The 19,337-nt window shown below is 39.9% G+C and overlaps 1 protein-coding gene and 1 pseudogene across 1 annotated transcript in view; both read left to right on the forward strand.

Moving 5' to 3' along the window:
- Positions 1–19,337, forward strand: part of Map3k15 (mitogen-activated protein kinase kinase kinase 15) — a 121,787-nt gene that overhangs the window by 37,551 nt on the left and 64,899 nt on the right. The window contains exons 4-6 of the mRNA XM_021188626.2: positions 5,788–5,981; positions 8,949–9,117; positions 11,565–11,671. Of these exons, the coding sequence (XP_021044285.1) occupies positions 5,788–5,981; positions 8,949–9,117; positions 11,565–11,671 (470 nt within the window). The remainder of the gene's footprint in view (positions 1–5,787; positions 5,982–8,948; positions 9,118–11,564; positions 11,672–19,337) is intronic.
- LOC110314163 lies at positions 1,110–1,607 on the forward strand (annotated as a pseudogene).

Genomic DNA, 19,337 nt, shown 5'->3' on the forward strand with positions numbered 1-19,337 from the left:
TGCCAGGTTTTTATCACTATTGCTCTGTAGTACAGTTTGAGGTCAGGGATGGTGAGTCCCCCAGAAGTTCTTTTATTGTTGAGAATAGTTTTTGCTATACTGTTTTGTTTTGTTTTGTTTTTTGCCTTTCCAGATGAATTTGAGAATTGATCTTTCCATGTCTTTGAAAAATTGTGTTGGGATTTTGATGGGGATTGCATTGAATCTGTAGATGGCCATTTTCACTGTGTTAATTCTGCGAATCCATGAGCATGGAAGATCTCTCCATTTTCTGAGATCTTCTTTGATTTCTTTCTTGAGAGACTTGAAGTTATTGTCATATAGATATTTCACTTGTTTGGTTAGAGTTACCCCAAGACATTCTGGAAAGCTTCTGTAAGGCAAAGGACATAGTTAAGAGGACAAATTGGCAACCTACAGATTGGGAAAAAAATCTTCACTAATCCCACATCTGATAGAGGGCTGATATCCAAAATATATAATGAACTCAAGAAGCTAACCTCCAAAAACCCAAACAACCTAATCAAAAATGTGGTATAGAACTAAACAGAAAATTCACAACTGACAAATCTCGAAAGGCTGAGAAGTACCTAAAGAAATGTTCAAAGTCCTTAGTGAGCAGGAAAATGCAAATTAAAATGACCCTGAGATTCCACCTTACACCAATCAGAATGGCTAAGACCAAAACCTCAGGTGACAGCACATGTTGAAGAAGATGTGGAGAAAGAGGAACACTCCTCCATTGCTGGTAGGATTGTAAACTGGTACAACCACTCTGGAAATCAACCTGGAGGTTCCTCAGAAAATTGGAAACAGATCTACCTGAAGACCCAGCTATACCACTCTTGGGAATATACTTAAAAGATTCCCCACTATGCCACAGGGGCACATGTTCCACTATGTTCATAGTGGCCTTGTTTGTGATATCCAGAAGCTGGAATCAACCCAGATATCCCACAACAGAAGAATGGATTTAGAAAATGGGGTTCATTTACATAATGGAATACTACTCAGCTATTAAGAACGAGGATGAGTTCAGTCCCGGATCCAGGCAGCAGGCAGCTCAGGTCTTCAGTAGCTCTTTTTGTCTCCATTTAATTTCCAAAAACATGACCTCTGGTGTGGCTGTCTCTGATGGTGTCATGGAGGTGTTCAATGACATGAAAGTTCACAAGTCTTCAATGCCATAAAAAGTGAAGAAATACAAGTAGGCAGTGTTCTTTTGCCAGAGTAAGGACGAGAAGAACATTATCTTGGAAGAGGGCAAGGAGATCCTGGTAGGAGATGTGAGGCTGACTGTGGACGACCCCTACACCATTTTTGTCAAGATGCTGCCAGACAAGAACTGCATCTATGTTCTCTGCAATGCAAACTATGAGACCAAGGAGAGCAAGAAGGGGGACATGGTGTTCATCTTCTGGGCCCCTGAGAATGTACTCCTTAAGAGCAAAATGACCTATGCCAGCTCCAAGGACGCCATCAAGAAGAAGCTGACAGGAATCAAGCATGAATTACAAGCTAACTGCTAGGAGGAGGTCAAGGACTGATGCACCCTGGCCGAGAAACTAGGTGGCAGTGCCATTTCCTTGGAGGGCAAGCCTTTGTGAGCCACCTCCAGCCCCTGCCTGGAGCATCTAGCAGCCCCAGACATGCTCTTGGGTGTTGCAGGCTGCCCCTTTCCTGTCATACTGGAACAGCTGGGGGAATCCCAGCAAGGGGAGTGCTATCCCTTTACCTGAGTTGTGAAACATCCCTCCCACCCCCTGGACCGTCCTTCTCCCTCCATCCCTTAAAGGTTCTGGCTTTCCCAAACTGCCTTTGTTCTTCTGATTCCTCTTGGGTTGAAGCAGACCAAGTCCCATCCTAGGCAGCCAGTTTGGGGGGAGCCTGTATTTTTTTAATGACACCCCTACTCCTCATCTCTCCCCATCCTATGCTGCCAACTTCTAACCACAATAGTGACCCTGTGCTTGTCTGTTTAGTTCTGTGTGTAAATGAAATGCAAAAATGACCCTCCCTGTGCTAGCTGGTTGCCCTCCCCCTTCCCTTGATCTTGGCCACTCATGGAAGCAGGACCAGTAAGGGGCCCGAAAGAAAGAAAGAAAGAAAGAAAGAAAGAAAGAAAGAAAGAAAGAAAGAAAGAAAGAAAGAAAGAAAGAAAGAAAGAACGAACGAACCAAGGACATCCTGAGGTTTGCCTGCAAATGGATAGAACTAGAAAATACCATCCTGAGTGAGGCAACTCAGACCCAAAAGGACATTCATGGTATGTACTCACTAATAAGTGGATATTAGCCTTCCCACACACAAAAAAGCACAGAATACCTAAGATAGTGTCTACAGAACTCAAAAAGGTTAACACGCCAAAGGGCCCAAGTGAGGATGCCTCAATCCCACTTAGGAGGGAGAAGAAAGCAATCACAGGAGGAGGGAGTGAGGGACCTAGGAGGGAAAGGGGACAGGGAGGGGAAGAGGGGAATGTTATCAAGTATTGGGTTGGGGATAGGAACTGAAGCCCTGAGGACCAGCAGAAAGAATGGAAGCAGGCAACCTCAGGAGGTAGGAGGTAGAAGGGCCCTCCAGAATGTGTCAGAAACTTGGAAGGTGTTAGACACTCAGGACTCAAAGGGTCCTTGGATGAAAGGCCCTACAGTGGGGAGAGGGAACTTACAGAGCCCACCTCCAGCAGAAAGACAGGGCATCAAGTGAGGGATAGGGTTGCTATCCTACAGTCAAAAGTCAAAACTCTGACCCCTAATTGTTCCTGTCTGAACGAACTGCCAGGACAAAAATGGAGGAGATCCTGAGGAAAAGGAGGTCCAACAGCAGGCCCAAAGTGGAATCCAGCTCAAGGGGAGGTCCCAAGGCCTGACACTATTACTGAGGCTATGGAGAGCTCACAAAAAGGGACCTATCATGACTGCCCTCTGAAAGACCCAACAAGCAGCTGAAAGAGTCAGATGCAGATATTTGCACCCAACCAATGGACAGAAGCAGCTGACCCCTGTTGTTGAATTAGGGAATGCTGAGAGAAGCTGAGGAGAAGGGTGATCCTGTAGGAGGACCAACAGTCTCTATTAGTGTAGACCCTCAAGATCTCTCAAACACTGGACCACCAACCAAGCAGCATACACCAGCTGTATATGAGGCCCTCAACACATATACAGCAGAGGACTGCCTGGTCTGGGTTCAGTCAGAGATGATGCACCTAACCCTCAAGAGAATGGAGATCCCAGGGAGTGGAGAGGTCTGGTGGGGTTGGGGGTGGGGACATCATGGAGACAAGGGCTGGAGAGGTATGGGATGTCGAACAGTCAGAGAGTAGACCAAGAGGGGGATAAAATCTGGAGGAAAAAAAAAGAAAAGAAAAGAAGAGAAAAGAAAAAAAGATTGAGTACATGACGGGCCTGTGGAACATGCCTATAATCTCAGGATTTGGGAAGTGGAAGCAGGAGGATCCAAGAGTTCAAGGTCATCTTGAGCTATACAGTAAGTCAGAGGCCAGCATGGGCTACATGACATTTAGTCTCAGATGAATTATGTTCAGCTTGGTGACCATCAATGTGATTTGCAGCTGAGGGCAGTGGTCTAAATGTAATGTGACTAACCCAGAATTCACTGAGGCTGTTTCTTTCTAGATCTACCTAGCAGGAGCTGGAGTGGGGTTAGCTTACTGCAGCCCTATTCAGTCTTAGTTCCTGTTGGATTCGCTTTCAGCTACACATCTAGCCTTTTCTCCCCCCCCCTTCGTTCTCAATGCCCCATAGGTTTTTATTTTTATTAATTTTATTTAAAATTTTCATATGCATATTTGATCATATTTTCCTCTCTTCAACTCCTCCCAGATCTCTCCTCCTCCCTCCCCCGCCGCATCATGTTTCTTCTTATGTCCCCCCCCACAAAAGTCCAAACAAAAAGCCCTATAAGACAAAAATGCCAAAATAAAACAACTCCACAGGGTTCGTTTTGTGTTAGCCAATTACTCCTGCCATTCACCCTGCCATGGAATGTGGTTGATAGACCTAATGATACACTATAAAAGGAAATTGGTTTCACCTTTGCCAGCAGGTATCAATTGCAAATAGGTTCTTGGTTGGGAGTGTGACTTTGTGTCCAGAACCATCTGTCTTGAACCTCTGCAGGTCCTATGTTTGCTGTCTATTGTCTCTGTAAGTTCATATGTTTATCAGTTTTGTTGTATCACTGTCTTCTTAGAGTCATCATCAACCTCTGGCTCTTGACAGTCTTTCTGTGTCCTCTTCTGTATCCCTGATCCTTAAGGGGAAGCGGATTGAAAAAGGCATTTCAGTTAGGACTGGGTGCTCCGAAGTCTCTGACTTTTTGCACATTGTCTAGTTATGAGTCTCTGTGGTAGTCCCCATCTACAGCAAAAAGAACCTTTTCTGATGAAGATTGAATGAGACGTTGGTCTGTTGGCATAGCACTATGTCATCAGGAGTCATTTTATTGCTTGCTATGTTTCTTTAGCAGAATAATAGTAGTGGGTTTTTCCCTAGGCCCATGACCAATCTAGTCTCAGGATGTTGGTCACTTTAGAAGGTTCCATCTCATGGAATGAGGCTTAAATCCAGTCCAAAAGTTGTTGGTTACTCCCATAACATCTCTCTCACCACTGCACAAGTATATCCTGCAGTTAAGTGACTGTTACAGGTTGTAGGGTTTATAGCTGAGTGACACTGATGAGTAACTTCTATCAGCATAAATGCTAGTCAGTAAGTGTTTGGTTGGTTACCAGCTTGACTTCTCCAAGTTTGATGATGTAAGTAAACATTGTATTCAGCAAGATGACCTTACTATCAGGTTGTAGAGAGCAGCCAGTATCTTTGGCAATCTCCTGGTGGGGGTGGTCCATAGGAACCCTTTGGCCAACAATTCAACAAGATGTAAATTATTCATCCAGTTATTTTCAAATACAGGTTTACAAAGTCAGGCCCTTGGTCTCCATTCTTTTTATTGTATATGTATGCCAAATTTATTGATTTGTATGTATATATATATATATATATATATATATATATATATATATATATATATATGTGTGTGTGTGTGTGTGTGTGTGTGTGTNTATATATATGTGTGTGTGTGTGTGTGTGTGTGTGTGTGTGTATAGATGATTGAGTATAATAATATCATATAAAGAATGTATTTTTAGCCTTCAATGTGTTAAAAATTTACTACTGAGTTAATGCCTTTTAAAGGTAATGCTTATGCTTTTAAAGGATCATGATTTAGTCAACTATAATTATTCTGTAGAACAAAAGATGTTGCTTTATGTGAGTATTGCTTAATGCTGTAAAATACTTCAACCGATTTTGTTCACAAAATCTTTCAAAGTAATCATATGCATCACCATGTGATTCTTGTAGAAATCATTTTTATTCACAAAAGTTAATAGCACCTGTAGTAAATCATCAAATAATGTGGACTTTTCATTTACACTAAAAACCAATATGTCACTTTATAGTCATTGATTTTCAAGGGACCCAAGTTCCTTGTGGTGTGGAGGACAGGTAATGAGCTTATATGGTTTCTAAAACTTAAAACTCTTAACATTTTGGCCATTGAAATTCAGAGGCAAACTAGTAGCGATTTGAAATTGAGTGTTTTTCCGTTTTAAGCCTAATAGATTTGTAATGATGTCACACAAAGTGGTGTCCATATTGTACACCTCCTTCTCTGTCCTACCAGGTCTGCCTGCTAAGGGCCATAGCTGTGTACTTCCCTATCATTTGCTTTCTGAAACATTTTTTGTTTATTTTTTTACAGGCATCCAGTGGAAATTATTATTTTATCCCCTACACCGTGACACCATGTGCTGACTATTTTTGCTGTGAGAGCGATGCCCAAAGAAGAGCCTCAGAGTACATGCAGCCTAACTGGGACACCATACTGGGCCCGCTGTGTATGCCCCTGGTTGACCGGTTCACTAGCCTCCTTAAGGACATCCGTGTGACTTCATGGTAATTTCTATCAGCCATTAAAAATCCTGGGTGTCTTGCAGAAATTCCCCTCTACTTTCATGGAGGTAGTATAAGGTATACTTTAAAGTGACCAGGATACCTAGAGAATAGGGTTCATTGGCTATCTACTTAGTCGTCCTGGAATCCATCATTACCCCCTTAGTTCCTCACTAAGATCAGCTCCTCAGATGAAGCCAGAAAAGAAGAGAAGTGATGTTTAGATGGTCAGAATTTGACCTGGGGCTAGCCATGGTTCCCTATGGAACCTTGATATGTAACTCTTTTTCTCTACAGCTCTTTTCTCCTTTAGAAAATGGGAAACTTAACTCCATGATTGTTGTTAGAGCTTTTTCAACTCTAAGATTCTGTGTTTTCAGATAATTTCTGAATATAACTTTATGCTCTCAGTTATTTAGGTTCTGAAAATGCCAAAGCAAGGTCATTCTGACCTTCAGTTCTTGTAAGCATGCATTGAGTCAAGCTTCAACCAACCTGACCTCAGGATGTCCTGTGACATGCTATCCATAGATTGACGTCATGGAGTATGGTGTCCATTCAGAGGTGGACAGGTTTGAGTATGAATCCTGGCTTAGGGGATTGCTCACTGGGAAACCTTGGCGAAGTCATTGCCTCTTTTGGAGCTTTAGTGCTCAATAAACCATACCTTTGGTGCTGTTAGTTAAAAAGTTAAGGGCAGGAAATTATTCTTAACTACAGGATCCCCATTGTTTTGCTCACAACCAATTTAAAGAATTTATTTCCTATAAGTTGTGTCATAAGAAGGATTTGTTCTTCCAAAACAAATGAAAATCCTAAGGACTGGCAGAACTGGCTTGTAATGAAATGTCAAGGACCACATGTCATACTTTGGCTTAGATCACGGCACCCTGAACTGTGGACAGTTACCATTAAAGTGCTGCATGAAAGTCACACTTATTAACAGCCTCTCACCCTTTCTGTCCTATTGCCTTTCCTTGGGATGCAGACTTTAATGGGGAAGAAATCTCAAAATCCAGATGGCAGCAACAGAAAACAAATAAGGGGTTCTTTGACACCTTGCTAGCTATTATTTTTTACTTCAAAGGAAAAAATTTCATGGGATTTAGAGAGAAGTCTCTCCTAATAGCATCTTTTTAGGTCTAATGGAGAGATATATAGCTTCAATCTGACAGAGGACTCACATCTTTAAGAAATAGGTTCAAGTTTGTTTCTCATTCATTTATATCCATGTATTAGGAGGAAAATAAACTGAGGGAGGGTTGATTTAAATTCCAAAAGCTCCAAATACCCGTTGGTGGGCTCTGTCCTGTGCCTGACAGTGGTTAATGAGGGGTTAACTGGTGCTTATGTTTAAAAATCTCTGTAACAGGAATGACTAGTCGGATTTTAACCCAAGTACCAACCCTGGCAGATTTATTATCTTTATCTTGAGTCTTGTGCTTGAAAGCACTTGAAAACCATTTCCAAGTTCACAGTGATTAACAACATCCTCCCTGGTTACCAGACACAAAAATGGTTGCATACTATGTATGTGCTGTCTCCAACATGTCAGGCATAATTTCATTTACATAAAAGTTAGTGTTCTTATTATATTTTATTTTTAAGTGATTTTTCAGTTACCCTTGAAAGCCAGACTAAAGTATAACTTTTTATTCATTAGGCCAAACTAATAACACCTTAATGGTTTTGATGCCTTTATAGTCTGCTGAATGGGCAATGGATGTAACCTAACTAAATGACTCATTCAGTTAATAACAGAATTTTAAATACTGGCAGGACCTACTAATTTGCTCATCATTAGTGTAATGGCACTTGACAAATAAGGAAATAAAGAATGGAAGCAGTGCCTTGGTATTTTTATATCAGAACTCTTTCTGCAGGCTATTACTCTATTATTTAAATGTTAATTGAGGTCTTATTAGGAACATTGGACCAGACTATGTGCTGTATGTGCATTTATGTGCCACTATTTTATAATTCTTCAGACTAAGTACCATCTGTCCACATTCTATAGCATTGAGTATTTAATTTATTCTTTCCTAAATTTATTCTTTATGGTTAGTTACATAATTTCAGCTTCTTGATGGGTTGATACCATTACCACTTGGTAATGCCCAGACTCTATTTAAAATTACTTGGAAAATGGACAAGATACTTAAGTCAGTATATGGTCATCATTGACTTCTCTACCACCAAATTAGGATTCTTCAAGTCTTAAATTAAGTACCACATAATAATATTGGTTGTATGAAAGGCTATGAAGACATTTCAGGGTATATTTATTGTTTTAAATGGTTTTACATACCATTGTGTTGTTTTGATGTTCAGAAGAGGGAATTTTGTTTTTACTTTATATTAGAAAACATTTTGTGGAAAAATATAAGAAGGAAAGCTAAGGGTGACAGTTGTCTGTAGTCTTCCTGGCATGGCCTCTGTATAGATAGCCCTTGTTGGATTGCTCAAAAGTACACCATCAATCTCCTATCTCCTTCACCTAGGAACTGCTCCCTGACTACTAACTGGGAACACTTAGACAATGAGAATGTTTCTAAACTGAATTTACCTAGGTTGTATGTCTTTTGGAGGTTTGTTTGGCTTTTGATAATCTGTTGATAGTGGGGGAAATTTAATAATCATATAAACTTTCTTCATGGTGTGTGTGTGTGTGTGTGTGTGTGTGTGTGTGTGTGTGTGTGTGTGTAATTCTTGGGGTTGCATTGAAAATTCTATAGACTGAAGTTTCAGCTTTGAAGATAATTTAAGTTTGTAATAAACTGAATTTTATTATCACTTACTAGTTTATTCCTGCAGTATGCAAAAAAGGTAGATATCATCTTATGTTTACTGGTATAGGAAGGCTCAGGAATGGCCAAGGTCTTTATGTGTTATTGAGAACCATGCTTGTTTGAACACTCACGAGAATCCTGGATGCCTGTATATGATCAGGGGTTTTGTTTCTTTCTCCAGTGCTTATTATAAAGAAACATTGTTAAATGACATCCGAAAAGCCAGAGAGAAATACCAAGGTGATGAACTGGCAAAAGAGTTGACTCGGATCAAATTCCGTATGGATAACATTGAGGTTCTGACATCGGACATCATCATTAACTTACTTCTGTCCTACCGTGATATCCAGGTATGAGGTGTGCTTAGGTATGGCTAGCATACTTACATCAGGAGTATGGTGAAGAATCAAACTAGTTATGTAACTTAGTGATGGGCTATTGTGTATGATTTAGAAATAATTTGTCATATTAGAGCTGGAGTGAATACTGGAACAAGAAGTCCTATTTGTATAGAACTGCTTAAAATAAGAAACTAATAATTTATTATTATTATTATTATTATCCAATTCTTTGTAAATGTAGATTCATTAAGTTCTCTTAACCCTCTAGTTTAGATTTGCTGTTATTGTCTTACTTTTAAATGAAGAAATTTGAGGCACAGAGAAATTAAGTAACCTGCTCAAATGTAGAGTGCAGTAAAGTTAAGATTCAAACAGAGGCTGACTATAGCTTCATTGCCCTTGTTCCCAACTCTTCGGGCATCTCCTTTAAACCTTTAATTCATCTTTTTTCTTTTTACCACCACTCATCAGTGAGAGTAGCAGTAGCTGGGCTATGTTACAGAACTAGGGAATAGAGATGGTAATTGAAAATTGGCATCAAAAGTTACTGAAAGATTTTGAGACCCAGGTTATGGGGTGTGAAATATGAAGGACAGTGAGGATTGTGTTTTCCAAAATGAACAAGTTTTAAGAGTATGTTGAGTCTCTTCCTTCTAGAAGCACAAAGTATAATATGCTTTACTTGTAGAATACTACAAAGCTACACTACAGATACATGTCTGTACATGTGAATGATGGAGCCATCCATTTATGATCCACTTTAAAATCCTCTCTGCTGACTGGCTAGCAGAAAGCTCACCAATACCAGTAGTTCTACACTTGGGTAAAGAGTAATTTTTTTAAACATTCATTTAACTTTATTATAATGTACCTTTTAAAATACATTTTAAAATGATGGAGCCATCCATTTATGGACCAAGAACAGAGTTAGCTACTAAAGAACCCATAGCCTGAGTGACAAAAAATATAGCTACCTTTAATAACAGGTGGCTATTATGCAACAAGAAAATATGATTGGCTTTTCTTGAAGTAGTCCTTTTTTGGTTTTGGTTTTGCTGTTATTTGGAGGCAGGGTCTTTTATAGCCCATTGAGCCTTGAACTTGCTCTGTAGGTGACTATGCCTTTAAACTCCAGATGCTTCTGCTTTCTGTCCCCCACTATAGTGACTATAGGTATGTGCCACCATACTCCACTCTTGAATTGGTTTCTTCTGCCCGCCCTTCCCTTCCTGAATGCCTTCAGTTATTACTTTTTCATGGATAGAACTCTTAGATTCAAGGTAGAGCTGGAAGGTTCCAGGGATATATTGCCTTCTCTTTACTGAAACAGCAGCACCAAGGTCTAGAGCCAGGTGTCAGCTATCCATAGGAAGATCCTCTCTGCTGACTGGCTAGCAGAAAGTTCACCAATACCAGTAGTTCTACACTTGGGTAAAGAGTCATTTTTTTAAACATTCATTTAACTCTATTATAATGTACTTTTTAAAATTTTTTATTGGTTATTTTATTTATTTATATTCCAAATGTTAGCCTCCTTCCCAGGGTCTAGTTGGTTGATATTATTGTTCTTCCTATGAGATTACAAACCCCTTTATTCCATCAGTCCTCCCCCTAACTCCTCCATTGGGGTCCCCATGCTCAGTCTGATGGTTGGCTGCGGCCATACACATCTGTATCTGTAAGACTCTGACAGAGCCTCTCAGGAGACATCCATATCAGGCTCTTGTCAGCAAGCACTTCTTGACAGCAGATGCTGACAAGGGTGTGGAGAAAAAGGAACACTCCTCCATTGTTGGTGGGATTGCAAGCCGGTACAACCACTCTGGAAATCAGTCTGGTAGTTCCTCAGAAAATTGGACATAGTACTACCTGAGGACCCAGCTATACCACTCCTGGGCATATCCCCAAAAGAGTAATTGTAAATGGCATTGCTAAAATGGTACCCTGTAGAGACACACTTGGTAGCAATTTAACCCCAGGGTAATGATACAGCATTTGGAACAGTAATTGTCAGCATGGGGGTACTTGTGTCTTCTAGTAGGGAGGTAGCTACCCATCTAGCAATATACAGGACAGCATCCCAGAGCAGAGATGTAGGCGCAGAGTATCAATAGTGCTGCAGTTGAGAAATTCTAAATTATGTTAATTTAGCCAAAGTATGAAGGAGTAAAATGTTTCCTCCATTTGCATGGGAATGTGACTAAGTTTTCTTGTATTTATCAAACTCATTTTAACACAGTTCTGCTGCTGGTATTAACCCTCCCACACTCAATACAATATCTTTTTCCTGGTATCAGGCTCACTTGCCCTTTTTTGGGGGGGATGTAACCAATTTTCTATTGATCTTTTTGTGCTCTCCTGCTGTATCTCATTTTTGTGATATTTGTTTCTTCAGAAAAAAATCATTGAAGGGCTGTTTCCTGTCTTTCTCACACTCTGAGACCTTTTGCCAACAGGACTATGATGCAATGGTCAAGCTGGTAGAAACACTGAAGATGCTGCCAACGTGTGATTTGGCTGATCAGCACAACATTAAATTTCACTATGCATTTGCACTGAATAGGTAAGAATGGTTATGTGTAGGGTTTGTGAATATGTGACCTGTTAAATTCTTCTGTTGTCTTTTCAACAATTATCACATACAAGTCATATGTTAACTGCCCAAGGTATGAAAATATATAAGATACTTTGCCTTTGGGGCATATATTCTAACTTTGAGATCAGACACTTAAAAAAAATTCCCCAAGGGCCAGGTATGGTGGTGCATGCCTTTATTCCCTGTATTCAAGGGGTAGAGGTGGAGGCAGACAGATATCTATTAATTCAAGGCCAGCCTGGTCTAAATAGCAAGTTCCAGGACAGCAAGAGCTACATAATGAGACTCTACCTCAAAGAGAGACAGCGGGAGGGATGGAAGGAGGGTGGAAAGAAAGAAAGGAAGGAAGGAAAGAAAGAAAGGACAAAACAAAAGGAGAAATGAAAAAAGAAAACCTAATAACTCAGGGAGATAAGTGGTTTAATGAAGTGGTTTATCCAAAGTGATAAGGAAGTATAGAAGAGAGGGGAGGACAGAGAGAGACAGAGAGAGAGAGAGACAGAGACACAGAGACACAAAGAGAGACACAGAGGGAGAGGACAGATAGACAGAGACAGAGAGAGAGAGGCAGAGAGGGAGACAGAGAGAGATGTTCTGTTTAGGGGTAGAAAAGCTTTTCTTTTTTCTTCTGTAAGTTTTTAATTTGAATTTGAATGGGAAAGGGCAGGATGTGGCGGCTGGAATCCCACTTGGCTGGAATGTGAACATAGAATTCTTTTTGTACAAGGTGCATCCAAGTATTATTCAGTGCAACCAGAACACAAGATGCAAGTGAAGGCAAATGCAGGACATAAGGTTAAGTGTAGAAAATGGGATCAAATACATGCAAAGGCAGTCGCATGCAAAGGCAGTGGCAGTTTATGCCTTTAATCCCAGCATGCTAGAGGCAAAGGCATACAGATCTCTGTAAGTTCAAGGCCAGCCTAGTCTACAGAGAGAGTTTAAGAACAGCAAGGGATACACAAAGAAACCCTGTCTCAAAAAAGAGGTGGGAGCCGGGTGGTGGTGGCACACACCTTTAATCCCAGCACTTGGGGGGCAGAGGCAGGCAGATTTCTGAGTTTGAGGCCAGCCTGGTCTACAAAGTGAGTTCCAGGACAGCCAGGGCTACACAGAGAAACCCTGTCTCAAAAAGCCAAGAAAAAAAAAGAGGTGGGGAGGGGGGAGAGGAAGGGAGGGGAGAGGGAGGGAGAGAGAGAAAGCACAAAAGGAATTGGTAGTATCTTTTAGACAGTGGAGGAGTAGGTGAAACAACTAGGTTGATACTGCATGATAGATAAAGATGGGGTCCATGACAGAACAACAATAACAAAAAAGTTGGGAGGAAAGGGTCTATTTGGCTTATATCACTATTCATCATCAAAGGAAGTTGAGGCAAGAACTCAGAGCAGGAGCCAGAGGCAGGAACTGATAGAGGTCATGGAAGGATGCTGCTTACAGGCTTGCTCAGCCTGATTTCTTAGAGAACCCAGGGCCACCATCCCTGGGATGGCACCACCCATAATGGGCTGTGTCCTCCCCCTCATAAATCACTAATTAGGAAAATTCTCTATGCCTATAGCCTGATCTTATGGAAACATTTTCTCAATTGCAGAATCCTCCTCTCTGATGACTACTTATGTCAAGTTGATATAAAATTAGCCATGGTGTATGTGTGTGTGTGCATGTGTGCATGTGTGTCTGTGTGTGTAACTTAGAAAATCCAGCCTAGAGACTACAAGCCTCAAAAGCATCAATAGGTAGATTAGCTAAAATGATGTAGCAAAGAGCCTGCAATTCAGTGATTGAAAATTTCCACTTACATAGCAGGCTAGAGGTGAGGGAACCAGGCTGTTAATACAGAAGCACTACTCTCAAACTTACTTTTAGACTTAGCACCCAGCCATTGTGTAAGTTTTTGTTATCCCCTATGCCTGGGGGTCGAAGTACCCTTTCACAGGGGTCACATATCAGATATCCTACTTATTAAATATTCATAATACAGATCTAAATGGTAACAAAATTATAGTTATGAAGTAGGAACAAAAAGTGTTATGATTGGGTGCCACCACAGCATGAGGAACTATGTTAAAGGGTCACAGCGTTGGGAAGGTTGAGAACCACTGCCTTATCATGTTGGCCTCATCTGCATAGTTGAAGCTAGTTCACTGCCACTATTACACTGAAACCTGTGAAACAGGGTTAGAGACAAGAAGGAAGTATGAGGCAAGTAACTTCCCCGCCCTCAATTTTTTCTGGTTTTGTACATTATATTTTGATCATATTCATCCCCCTCTGGAACTATCCCCAGGTAAACTCCTCTTACCTCCCCATCCAAATTTGTATATCCACCTTTTTTGTATATCCACCTTTTTTGTATATCCACCTTTTTTGTATATCCACCTGTTTTGTATATCCACCTTTTTTGTATATCCACTTTTTAAAACCTATCAAGTCTAATTTGTGATGCCTACATATTCTTGGTTGTCTGGCCTTCCACTGGTTTATGGCCAACATACCAGGGGTTTTAAAGAAAACCAGCTTTCATTCTACCTACACTAACAATTACTAATAGTGTCTCAGGAGTGAGACTATATGCCCATCTCACATCTTAATGCTGAGATTTTGTCTGGCTTCAACTGGTAATGGCCTTGTGTGTATTGTCACAACCATTGTGAGTTCATATGTGAAATTGCCCTGATATGTCTAGAAAACAGTTACCTTGTCATCCACAATCTCTGTCTCTTACAGTATTTCTTTTTTATTAGATATTTTCTTCATTTACATTTCAAATGATATCCCCAAAGCCCCCTATACCCTCCCCTCACCCTGCTCCCCTACCCACCCACTCCCACTTCTTGGCCCTGGCATTCCCCTGTACTGGGGCATATAACGTTTGCAAGACCAAGGGGCCTCTCTTCCCAATGATGGCCTACTAGGCCATCTTCTGCTACATATGCAGCTAGAGACTCAAGCTCTGGGGGTACTGGTTAGTTCATATTGTTGTTGCACCTACAGGGTTGCAGCCCCCTTCAGCTCCTTGGGTACTTTCTCTAGCTCCTCCATTGGGGGCCCTGTGTTCCATCCAATAGATGACTGTGAGCATCCACTTCTGTATTTGCCAGGCACTGGCATAGCCTCACAAGACATAGCTATATCAGGGTCCGGTCAGCAACATCTTGTTGGCCTAGTGTCTGGGTTTGGTGATTGTTTATGGGATGGATTCCCATGTGGGGCAGTCTCTGGATGGTCCTTCCTTCTGTCTCAGCTTTGAACATTGTCTCTGTAAATCCTTCCATGGGTATTTTGTTCCCCGTTCTAAGAAGGAAGGAAGTACCGCACTTTGGTCTTCCTTCTTCTTGAGTTTCATGTGTTTTGCAAATTGTATCTTGGATATTCAAAGTTTCTGGGCTAATAATCTGCTTATTAGTGAGTGCATATTATATGTGTTCTTTTGTGATTGGGTTACCTCACTCAGATATTTCTCTATTCTCTTCTGCAGTGATTCTTGGGCCTTTGAAAGAGGGTGGTTCAGTATATATGTTCCACAGTCTCTTATTCTTTATACCTTGACAGGTGTGGGTGTCTGTGTTAATCATCATCTACTACAAATAGAAGTTTCTCTGATGATGCTTAAGAGACATATTAATCTATGGGTATAACTTACTAGGAGTCAGTGTAATACTGTTCATTTAGTAGAATAATAGTAGACTAGGGCTTATGACTTGTCTAGCCACAGTTTTATGGTCTGATAATGGTCCAAAATGTGGCTATCATCTTCTGGACTCAGGCTAAAATCCAATAAGGAAAGAGTTATTATTGTCATGATGGTCATGACACTGATGCATCACTTGAGATGTCTTGGTAGGTGAAGTGTGCATGCATGGATGCCTGTGTGGTTTTGTGTGTATGTGTGTATATGTGTATACATAAATGTGTGTGCATATACTTATGTGTGTTTGCGTACTCATAAAGGAGTTGAAATGGAATTACTCTGTAATGGGGGCAACAATGCCTCTATTAGATAGCACAGGCTAACCAATAAAAATCCTCATGCTAGCAATGAGTTGCCTTTTTTGGAGTTGTTGGCCAGTGAGGTTCCATAGACCCCTCAAACATTACAGGTGATTGCTAATGCTATTGGGTACTATACAGATCTTGAAGGCAAGACCCTGTTCTGTTGATACCACATAATGGACTCACAGAACATGAAGAAATCAAGCTGTTGCTCTTCTAGAAAGTCCATCCCTGCAGGGTAGCTTTTATAGTGTGGGAAGATGCTATGCATGCTACCAGAGGAGGAAAATAAACAAGTCATTTTCTCTAAAGTGGTGTCTTAGTTGGCATACTATTGCTGTGATGAAACATCATAACCAGAAGCAACTTGGGAAAGAAAGGGATTATTTGGCTTACTGTTTATCATTGAAGGAAGTTAGGACAGGAACTCAAACAAGGCACGAACCTAGAAGCAGAAGCTGATGCAGAGGCAATAGAGGGCTGTTGCTTACTGACTTGGTTGTTCTTTGGTCCTTGCTCAGCCTGTGTTCTTATAGAACCCAGGACCAAAAGCCCCGGGAAGGTACCACCCACAATGGGTTGGGCTCTCCCGCATCAACCACTAATTAAAAAAATGCCTTCTAGCTTGATCTTATGGAGACATTTTCTCAATTGAGGTTCTCTCCTTTCAGACAACTCTTAACTAATGTTAAGTTGGTATCAAGTTGACATAAAATTAGTCAGAACAACTGAGTTGCTTCTTCTTACATCCCATTGATGTGAATTTAGTCTCCATCTTGCCACAAATGAAATTGGGAAATGTTGTTTCTAGCTAAGTGGCCATCCACTGTAAATTTGCAAAATTCTCAAAATCTCAGGTGTCTAAATGTCTTATTTCTACTGTCTTTCTTATTCCATTGATAATATAGAAAGAAAAAAATAAGTATTTTAAGAATTATGTCCATTCTTTTCTGTCCACTGTAAGTAAGCTGTTACTTATGGAATCATGTCAGATCAATACAGAAGAATATTCTAGAAATATATGCAATTTGGTTTAATAGCTAGGGGATTATAGAATATCCTCATCAACCTTCTAACCAATGAATGACATCTTCAAATAAGGAATACATGAAATAAGTGTTCAGAATGATCTGAGAAGCCAGGCGTGGTGGTGCATGCCTTTAATCCCAGCACACGGGAGGCAGAGGCAGGTGGATTTCTGAGTTGGAGGCCAGCCTGGTCTACAGAGTGAGTTCCAGGACAGCTAGGGCTATACAGAGAAACCCTGTCTCGAAAAACAAAACAAAACAAACAAAACAGAATGATCTGAGAATTACTCCACCTGGTTTCCCTGTTTCAGAGGCTGTACTTTTTTAGCAGCTAGATTAAGCTTTAGATTGTTGAAATGGCAGCATCATTAAGACAGCAACAAAATGGGAACCCAGAATCTTGTAACCCACGATAAGGTCACATATCTCTTAAATCAAAATAAAATTTGCAAGCAGTGAAAGTGTGTAGATCTTAAATACATAATTTGATGAGTATGAGAAATTAATATATACATCTAAATAATACCCCTACCAAAATAAAAAAAAATACCTAAAAGTTTTCTGTTTTGCTTTATTTGCAACCTCTACCTTTTCAAAGGCAACCAGTGTTGCAACCTCCATCTCCATAGATTCTTTTTTCTTGGCTTCAACTTCACAAAAATAAAATCATACAACATATTCTCTTTTGTATTTGGCTTCAGGATTTCAATGGCATGTTGACGATATTCATATGTGCCATTGTACACATCACTAGCTCTTTTTTGTTGCTGTAGAATGTCCCATTTTATAGATATGTCATGATTTATTTATTTTACTGATTATGGACATTTAGGATGCTCCAAATTTGGAATGTTAAAACAGATGCTTTTGTAAATATTTCTTTGCATGTTTATCTACCTACCTACCTACTTGTTGATGTACATACATACATGCATATATATTTATATACATATATAACCCAAAGTAGAGAGAACAACTTAAGCCTAAGAAAACAACCTCTAGTAATCCCATTCACTCGGTGTAGTGTGCTCCAATTTTAGTAACATGTGACTCTATATGATTGATTATTGACTTAAAAGAATTAAATATGTTATCACTTATGAAATTCTTGGGGAAATTCCTTATGCACTACAACTACTATAAAATTAACTTGTTAAATAAGAACTGGAAGCCATGTGAGTTGCTTGTCACTATCTTTTCAAATAGATACATCAGAGAGTACCCACTATCAAATAGTGGATAATATAATTGATTATTATCATCTCAAAGACATGAAAGAGTAAAACAGGATTTGAAGTGGAAATTGACATCTAAAAGTGGCTATGGAAGTATGAGATGATTCAGAGACAAGTATGTTTGTAATCCAGAAGAGAATAATTTGTATTGCATATAGAAAATGAACATTTCTTTAGCTTTTTGGTCTGATTGTCTCCTGTGAGATACTGGCTCTGTAGAGCCTGGCAAGGGCCCTTGGGAGCTGAGTATCTTATTTTTCACACAATAAGCTAGGAGTTTCCAAGTGCTTCATGTTTCTATTTGATCCTGTCCATTTCTCAGCATACTTGTAGTAAGATATGGCTTTGTATATAGTTTTAAGGAAATTAGAAGGGCTGCCTTATATGTATAAGGAAAAAATAGTGATAGACGAAAAAGAAAGAAAAGGAAAGAAAGGAGTCTTCCTGCATTTCGGTTGACCTTTACTTTTTATGAAGTGAACCAAAACATGGCCATAAATTAGTTACTAAAGGTTGGCAGAAATGAATGATGTTTGACCCTCAGATGCCAAGGGCTCCCTGTCAGTAGGAAAACTGGCTTGAGCCGGCCGGCTTTTCCTGGTATCTTCCACTTCACTGCATTCAGAAGCCCATTCAAATCTACTTGAAGTTTCCACTGGGCAATTAAACTGCTGGCCTCTCAATGGTGTGAAATCCTTTATGAGCAATTTTGTATTTGTTACTGCTTTTATAGACAAGACTTTACTATATACACAATTGTAGGTATAATATCCTAACAAAAGATCTAGCTAGTGAGAAGAAAGATGGCTATGCTAGACAGTGGGTTTTTTGTTTGTTTGTTTGTTTCTATCATTATGTTACCTGAGAGAAACAATTTAAAGAAGGAAATATTTGGTTTAGCGCTCACCTTCAGAAGTTTTAGACCATAGTACTCAGCTCCATCACTTGTTTCATATGGGTGCCATCAAGGTCTGTTGCCAGCTCAAGCACTATCTGCACCCTCTTGGACTATGGCTTCAGTGGCCTATAAGTTGCTTGGATGAGTGAACATTGAGAAACACTTTCCAAATGGCCTTATGCCAGCAGAGATCCCTGAGCTCTTTTTTGTTTTTTAAAGCAAAGCTCTTTCAACTTAGTTAACCTTTATACTCTTGAGCCTTCAATGGACAGGTAGGGGTCATTCCTGAAGATATTCAAGGTATCTTTCCTATTGTCTTGATGCAAACTACTTGGTTTCTTTTTTTTTGTGGAATTTATTAATTATAACTGTTTATTTTTATTTTTTATTAAATTTATTTATTTATTTTTAATTATTATTATTTTTTTTATTTACATTTCAAATGCTATCCCGAAAGTTTCCTATACCCTCCCCCC

The sequence above is a fragment of the Mus pahari genome, chromosome X (assembly GCF_900095145.1).
Source record: "Mus pahari chromosome X, PAHARI_EIJ_v1.1, whole genome shotgun sequence".
Lineage (NCBI taxonomy): Eukaryota > Metazoa > Chordata > Mammalia > Rodentia > Muridae > Mus > Mus pahari.